The sequence below is a fragment of the Helianthus annuus genome, chromosome 3 (assembly GCF_002127325.2).
Source record: "Helianthus annuus cultivar XRQ/B chromosome 3, HanXRQr2.0-SUNRISE, whole genome shotgun sequence".
Taxonomy (NCBI): Eukaryota; Viridiplantae; Streptophyta; class Magnoliopsida; order Asterales; family Asteraceae; genus Helianthus; species Helianthus annuus.
This window is the reverse complement of record NC_035435.2, coordinates 36,179,917-36,188,162: the sequence shown is the minus strand read 5'-3', so window position 1 is coordinate 36,188,162 and position 8,246 is coordinate 36,179,917. Positions and strand designations below refer to the sequence as shown.

The 8,246-nt window shown below is 40.1% G+C and overlaps 1 protein-coding gene across 1 annotated transcript; it reads left to right on the top strand.

The window, feature by feature from the left end:
* The first annotated feature begins 658 nt into the window (after positions 1-658).
* On the top strand, positions 659-2,977 carry LOC110931733. The gene has a single exon (XM_022175115.1). It carries the CDS (start codon positions 659-661, stop codon positions 2,975-2,977), a length of 2,319 nt encoding a protein of 772 aa, XP_022030807.1.
* The last annotated feature ends 5,269 nt before the right edge of the window (positions 2,978-8,246 follow it).

The following is an 8,246-nucleotide window of genomic DNA, read 5'->3' as shown; positions in this document are numbered from 1 at the left end:
AGGTCAATACAGCTAGAAATACCCTTTAACTGTCTTTCTGATTGATTTGACAAAGAATTTGATGCGGGCCCAAGTGTGGAAGAGCGGGCCATCTTGTATTTGGAGGCTCAAGATCGCGTAACAAAAGTGGCTTCACTAAAATGTCTCTAACTTGGGCTACGGGGGTCCGTTTTGGGCGTGTGACCAGGCGAAACGAACGGGAGAACAAGCTCTATCTTGCTACAAACCGCCTATGGCGGTTTGGGTCATCGTCCAGGCCGAAAAAAACGCTTATTTCTATTAGTTTTTTTTTCCATTTTTATGTTTTTTCTAGTATTTTGGGCATTTTGTTTTTGGGCTTGTGTTTGGCCCGTTGTCTTTTTTAGGCCCATTTCGAATTTCTGTCTCTATTTATGTATTGCCCTAGTCATTTGAACAATCAGACTTGAATTTTGAGAAAACGGATTTTCACTTCAAATTCTGTGCCCTTTGGGTTGAATTTTGGGGTTGGGGAAGAACTACACGGGTATTCGCAGAATCAACGTGTTTGATCTTCATTATCGTACCACGCCTACATCAGTTGGTATCAGAGCCGAATTCCTGGCTCAAAATGCCTCCAAGGAGAAACAACAACAGGCCTCTCGATGAAGTGTATGAACGAGAGTTGTAGCAACGACTTATGGCGAGAGTGGATGAGCAGTTGGATCAAGTGGTCGATCAGTTGACTGACCGGATGGCCGACCTGATCAATCGTAGGAGGCAGAGACACAAAGACGGGTATGGTTCTGAACTTAGTAACCCATTTGGTGATGATTCGACTTCCGAAGACGAACGGGAGGGGCAACCAAGGGGTGAACGTGGAGGGGGTAACAGGCGTTGGGATTCTGGGATAAGAGTTGATCTTCCGGAATTTGATGGGTCTAGTTTGAATCCGGAGGGGTTCATCGATTGGTTGGCTACCGTAGAGGAGGTGTTCGAGTACAAGGAGGTGACTGAAAACAAGCGGGTGGCCTTGATCGCTACCAGGTTACGTGGTAGGGCCTCTGCGTGGTGGCAACAATTGAAATTAACACGGAATAGACTCGGGAAGTCAAGGATCGTGACGTGGGCCAAGATGAAAAAGTGCTTGCGGTCCAACTTTTTGCCTCATAATTTTCAAAGGTTGATGTACCAGCGTCTGCAGAATTTGAAACAGGGGGCTAAATCGGTTGATGATTATACCATAGAATTTTACCAGTTGATTGCGAGGAATGATATTCAAGAACCGGAGGAGCAACTTATTTCTCAGTATATTGGGGGTCTAAGGGTTCAAATCATGGAGTCCGTGAATCTTTTTGATCCGTTAACCATTCCTGAGGCACACCAACGGGCGTTGGCCTTTGAGAAGCAAAACCGTCGTGTGGGCGGTTCATTTACCCCTGCTGGGGGAAACGTTGGGTCAGGCAGTGGGGCACCTCGTGGCGGGCCTAGTCAGCAGAAGCCGGGGGGTAGCAATACCGGGCCTACTTCTAAGGGGGCTAGTAGTAGTGGTCCGAGATGTTTCAATTGTGGTGAGACGGGCCATCGTCAAGCTGAGTGTAAGAAGGCCAGTAAAAGACACTTGTTTGCTGAGTCTGAGGATGAACAGTATGAGGAATATGAAAATAACCCAGTGTATGACGAAGAAACTGAGGACGACGAAGAAGTTGTGACCGGTGATGTAGGGGTGAACTTTGTGGTCAGGCGCTCTTGCTACACACCAAAGGCAGATGGGGATGACTGGCTGAAACACAACATCTTCCACTCAACATGTACCATTTTGGGGAAGGTTTGCACGTTTGTCATTGATTCGGGGAGTTGTGACAATCTGATTTCTGAAGAGGCAGTTCAAAAGTTGGCCTTGAAGACAGAGAGTCACCCGAAACCGTACAAGCTTCATTGGATTAAAAAGGGAGGTGAAGTGACGGTATCCAAAAGGGCACTTGTTTCAATTTCCATTGGGTCCACATACAAGGATGATGTCGTGTGTGATGTGGTCCCTATGGACGCGTGTCACTTATTGTTGGGCAGACCTTGGGAGTACGAGCGTAATATAGAACATAACGGGCGGTCCAATACTTATAGTTTTCTGTTTGGTGGTGTGAAGATCACTCTTGTTCCTAGCAAGCCTAAGCATTTAGCCACGAAACAGTCGAGTACTCTGCTGACCATTAGTCAGTTTCAAGATGAGTTGGAGGAAGCAGACAATGTTTTTATTTTGATTGGGAAGCCTGTGGCCGAGGAAGTCGACATTCCTGAATGTATGGTCCCATTATTCGAGGAGTTTGTTGATGTTTTCCCAGATGATTTACCTGCCGGGTTGCCACCCCTACGAGACATCCAACATCACATTGATTTGGAACCGGGGTCCCAGCTACCCAATAAGCCCCATTACAGAATGAGTCCAAAGGAGCATGAGGAATTACGTCGGCAGGTTGAAGATTTAATTTCTAAAGGGTATGTTCGGGAAAGCATGAGTCCGTGTGCTGTTCCTGCTCTGTTGACTCCAAAGAAGGATGGGACATGGCGTATGTGTGTTGATAGTCGTGCAGTCAACAAGATCACTGTGAGGTACAGGTTTCCTATTCCTCGACTTGATGATTTGCTTGATCAAATTAGCGGTGCCACTATTTTCACGAAACTAGACTTGAAGAGTGGGTATTACCAGATCCGACTCAGGTCTGGGGATGAGTGGAAAACCGCCTTCAAGACTCGTGAGGGGTTGTATGAATGGTTAGTGATGCCTTTTGGCTTGTCCAATGCCCCTAGTACGTTTATGCGGGTCATGAACCAGTTGTTTAGGCCCTTTATTGGCAAGTTTGTGGTGGTTTATTTTGATGATGTTCTTATTTATAGCCCTAATATTGATGAGCATGTGAAGCATGTACGACAGGTTTTGACCTTGCTTCGAAGGGATAACCTGTATGCAGCCAAAAAGAAGTGTGTCTTTATGGTCCCTAAGGTCCTGTTTTTGGGGTAGGTTGTTTCTGCTGACGGAATACAGGTGGATGAATCAAAGGTAGCGGTTGTTAAGCAGTGGCCAACCCCCACTACAATAACTGAAGTACGTAGCTTCCATGGTCTTGCTTCATTTTATAGACGGTTCATTCGAAATTTCAGTTCCCTTATGGCGCCAATGACTGACTGCATGAAGGGAAAGACCTTTATATGGACTGAGGAGGCAGAATCAGCTTTTCAGTTAATCAAGGAAAAGCTTACATCAGCACCAATTCTAATTTTGCCAGATTTTTCTCGGGTTTTTGAGTTGCACACAGATGCCTCGCAGGGTGGTATTGGGGCAGTCCTAAGTCAAGGGGGGTGTCCAGTGTCCTATTTCAGTGAGAAGTTGACTGGGCCAAAGTTGCGTTATAGCACTTATGATCTTGAATTTTATGCAGTAGTCCAGGCTGTGAAACATTGGCGTCATTATCTGTTTCACAAGGAGTTTGTTTTATTTACAGACCATGATTCATTGAGGCATATCCGCAGTCAAGATAAAGTGTCACATAAACATGCCCGGTGGATGGCTTTCTTGGAAAAGTTTACTTTTGTTGTGAAGCATAAGTCTGGGATTTCGAATCGTGTGGCAGATGCCTTGAGCAGAAGGAGTAGCCTGCTTGTTTCTATGAGAGTTGTTGTACCCGGGCTAGACAATCTCATGGAACAGCTTTCAACATATCCATATTTTTCTGTCACTTTGCAGGATGTGTAGTTTGGGAAGAGGACAGATTTTCTTGTGCATGACGGTTTTCTTTTTAAGGAAAATCAATTATGTATTCCTAATTCCAGCCTCCGCCTTCAAATAATTAAAGAACTGCATGGTGAAGGGCATGTGGGTAGAGACCGTACTTTACGATTGGTGCAGTCTTCTTATTTTTGGCCTAATATGAGGAGGGATGTTGACCCGTTTGCTAGACGTTGCAGGATCTGTCAAGTTTCAAAAGGCACAGCTACCAATGCAGGGCTTTATATGCCTCTACCCATTCCTCAGCAACCTTGGGTAGATATTAGCATGGATTTTGTGCTGGGGTTACCCCGTACTCAGCGTGGTAATGATTCGATCTTTGTAGTGGTGGACCGGTTTTGTAAAATGGTGCACTTTATTTCTTGCAAGAAGACAACAGATGCAGTTAATGTGGCTCAGTTGTTCTTTCGAGATATCTATCGTTTGCATGGTTTGCCATCCTCTATAGTTTCTGATCGGGATACTCGTTTCTTGAGTCACTTTTGGCGCAGTTTATGGAAGATGGTGAACACTCAGCTCAATTTTAGCAGTGCTTACCACCCACAAACTGATGAGCAGACAGAGGTTGTTAATCGATCATTTGGTAATCTTTTGCGGTGTCTTGTGGGTGATCATGTGAAGTCGTGGGATCAAAAGCTTTGTCAGGCTGAGTTTGCTCATAATCATGCTGTTAATAGAAGTACTGGGTTTAGTCCGTTTGAGGTGGTCTATTCTGCCAAGCCTCGGGGTCCTCTTGATTTGATGTCACTTCCTACCCCAGGTTTGTTCCCAAGAAGGTGCAAGATTTTGTGGTTGGGTTACATGATGTTCATAAAGTTGTGCAGGATAACTTGGCCAACACTAACTTAAAGTACAAGCAAGCTGCAGACCAAAAGCGTAGGCAAGTTGATTTTGAAGAGGGTGACTTTGTTTGGGCCATTTTGACCAAGGATCGTTTTTCAGTGGGGGAGTATAATAAATTGTCAGCCAAGAAGATTGGGCCAGTTGAGATTGTGTAGAAGATAAATTCTAATGCCTATCGTCTGAAGTTACCAAGCCACATTCGTTGTTCCGATGTTTTCAATGTCAAACATTTGCTGCCTTTTCATGGGGATTCGTCTGATGATGAGGTTGCTGCGGATTCGAGGTCGAATTTTGTCTACCCAGGAGGGAATGATGCGGGCCCAAGTGTGGAAGAGCGGGCCATCTTGTATTTGGAGGCCTAAGATCGCGTAATAAAAGGGGCTTCACTAAAATGGCTCTAACTTGGGCTACGGGGGTCCGTTTTGGGCGTGTGACCAGGGGAAACGAACGGGAGAACGAGCTCTATCTTGCTACAAACCGCCTATGGTCATCGTCCAGGCCGAAAAAACGCTTATTTCTATTAGTTTTTTCCATTTTTATGTTTTTTCAAGTATTTTGGGCATTTTGTTTTTGGGCTTATGTTTGGCCCGTTGTCTTTTTTACGCCCATTTCGAATTTCTGTCTCTATTTATGTATTGCCCTAGTCATTTGAACAATCAGACTTGAATTTTGAGAAAACTGATTTTCACTTCAAATTTTGTGCCCTTTGGGTTGAATTTTGGGGTTGGGGAAGAACTACACGGGTATTCGCAGAATCAACGTGTTTGATCTTCATTATCACACGAAATCTAATTCCGTGCGGAATTACATGAATGTCACTTTCATGCGGAATTACCTATTATCTCGAACTACGTGCCCTGATCTAACATTCTAAGTACAAGACTCGATACAAGACGAAGTCGACAGACGTATGCACTAACACCGGTAAGCATCATTCTTGTGCTATTGTTTTTAACCACTTTATTAACCAAGTTTATGTAATCGTATTTAATCAATTTTAACACAACTTTGATCATTTTTAACGCATAATGATATCATACATCATTCAACATGAATATATCATCGATTTTTCATCTTATCATACTAAACTTACTACTTAGCAAGTATGATTTATATACTTAAACACCTAATTTGTTCAAGTATCATCTTATTAATTTCAGATATCATGATTCTAATCATAATTATATCATCAATTTCATCATATGATTAAAACCCACTTATCCTAGTGTGGTAAATCATCTAATCATTCAATTCATGGCAATATATGTATAATTTTCACTTAGGGTTTTGTTTCTAAGCAACTATACATCATAATTCAGCTATATCTTCAATAATTTATCCATAATTCGCAGATTATAAGATTTATCAAATTTCACAACTACAAGAATCATCAAAATTTTACATACCTTATCATCCCCTAGCTTGGGTGATCATTAATTTATGTTCAATTGTGAATTTAGACTTCATTTGGCCTTCCAATTGGACGATTTGGTTGGAGCTAGGGTTTAAGCTCCTGAAGCTTCTCCTGTGTTCGAACAGAACACCTTGAACAAACACTAAATGTGTGTTTTAATTTTTTTAAGTTTTCTTTTATAATTAAACTTTCAAGTTTATCCACTTTTGCCCCTCTTGTTTGGTTAATTTATTAAGTAGGCCACAACCCATTTAATTTCTAACAATATTCTTACTTATTAACTAGGTTAAACTTCCTAGTTAAATTAGTGGGTTTGGGGAATTTACGACTCAGTTAATTTCAAGTCCCGTTAACTCGAGCTTCTATAAACTTTATTTTTCTCAAAAACATTATTTTTCCTTTTTATTAAATATTAGGTTTAGTTATATAAATCCTAGCTTGGGTGATCATTAATTTATGTTCAATTGTGAATTTAGACTTCATTTGGCCTTCCAATTGGACGATTTGGTTGGAGCTAGGGTTTAAGCTCCTGAAGCTTCTCCTGTGTTCGAACATAACACCTTGAACAAACACTAAATGTGTGTTTTAATTTTTTTAAGTTTTCTTTTATAATTAAACTTTCAAGTTTATCCACTTTTGCCCCTCTTGTTTGGTTAATTTATTAAGTAGGCCACAACCCATTTAATTTCTAACAATATTCTTACTTATTAACTAGGTTAAACTTCCTAGTTAAATTAGTGGGTTCGGGGAATTTACGACTCAGTTAATTTCAAGTCCCGTTAACTCGAGCTTCTATAAACTTTATTTTTCTCAAAAACATTATTTTTCCTTTTTATTAAATATTAGGTTTAGTTATATAAATCCTAATATTTTCCGGGTTAATTTTACCTCTAATGGTAATTTACCCGTCTTTTAGTGTTAACGTGGTTTGATTACCAAACCCATTTTCGGGGTGTTACAAGTCTACCCCACTTAAAGAGGTTTCTTCCTCGAAACCTTTTCTTACATAATTCATTGAGTTTAAACTCAATGCATTTGACCTGAGTAATCTTTTAAACATTACTCATACTTTAACCAATTGTTAGTATTACCAGAAAAGTATGGTATTATCTTTTTGGTTACAAAGCATATACATATTTTATACGAAATAATGTAAATCAAAATAACGTAATCTCGTTATTTCAACTGGTTTGGTTAACTTAGCGAAATTCATCGCTTTTATACTTTCGAATTCTTCATGAATCCTTTAATTTAATCCGTTCGGATATTTTAGTGAAATCTTTCACTTTTAACAAACGAACTCCTTTGTTTGTGAACTTATAGCCTTATTATCCCTCAACACAGGTGACCAATATTTTTTTTCGTTAGTGAGGCCTCATGGGCCGTCACTTTAATCTTGTACTATTTACCTTTATCATTTACTTTACTGAGTCGTCATAACTTGGCCACTTGGTCATATGAGCTTATCGACTATATTTATTTCACGCTAATCTTATAATGGATAGCATATTAAACAATTTCTTAATTTAAGTTTTGACCTCAACCGGTCTTACTGAATAGACTTATTAGTCCGGTTACTTTATACCCATTGCTCGGCTACAATGGGATTATATTTCACATTACTTTTCTTGACCGTGATGGTGTCACGTTATGTTTAGGTTTATTTCAACATTTCTTTTTCAAAAATATTTCTTTTCGAATATATATATCGTCTTGCACCTATCAATGTCAAGACCTGTATCTTTAATATTTACTATTTAAATTCCTATCAGAATTCATATTTGTAAAAACGTTATTTCTTACTAAAACTGAATTTTAGTCTAACGTTTTCTTTTTAACTTATGTCAATTACTTCATATCAAGAAATTGACAACAAAGAATTTATCCTTTTACAGTCTTTGTTTTATGCGGGGATTCTCAACCGGTTCCCTCGCTTTATGTAAATAACCCGTAGGTTCTATCACTTAGCCTCGTGGGCTATTTCATTAGACTTTCACCTCTTTAAGGCGAGGTCTTTATAATCTATTTCTTTCTATTCATGACCCGTGGGTCATTTTGGTCTTGTAGGCCTTTACACTGTTTGTAACCCGAAGGTTATGATGATCCCGTAGATGATTCTTTTTATGTTTGAAATTCATTTGTTTTCATATTTTAAATTTATTAAGTGTGACTGTAGTCCGTATCTACAATCATTTTCTTATGCCATCCGGCCTTATTTTATATTTAACCCGTTTGACTTGTTCATGT

What these genes read in the sequence shown, in the direction of transcription:
- LOC110931733 (XM_022175115.1), top strand. Translation starts at nt 659, where the DNA reads ATGGCGAGAGTGGATGAGCAGTTGGATCAAGTGGTCGATCAGTTGACT.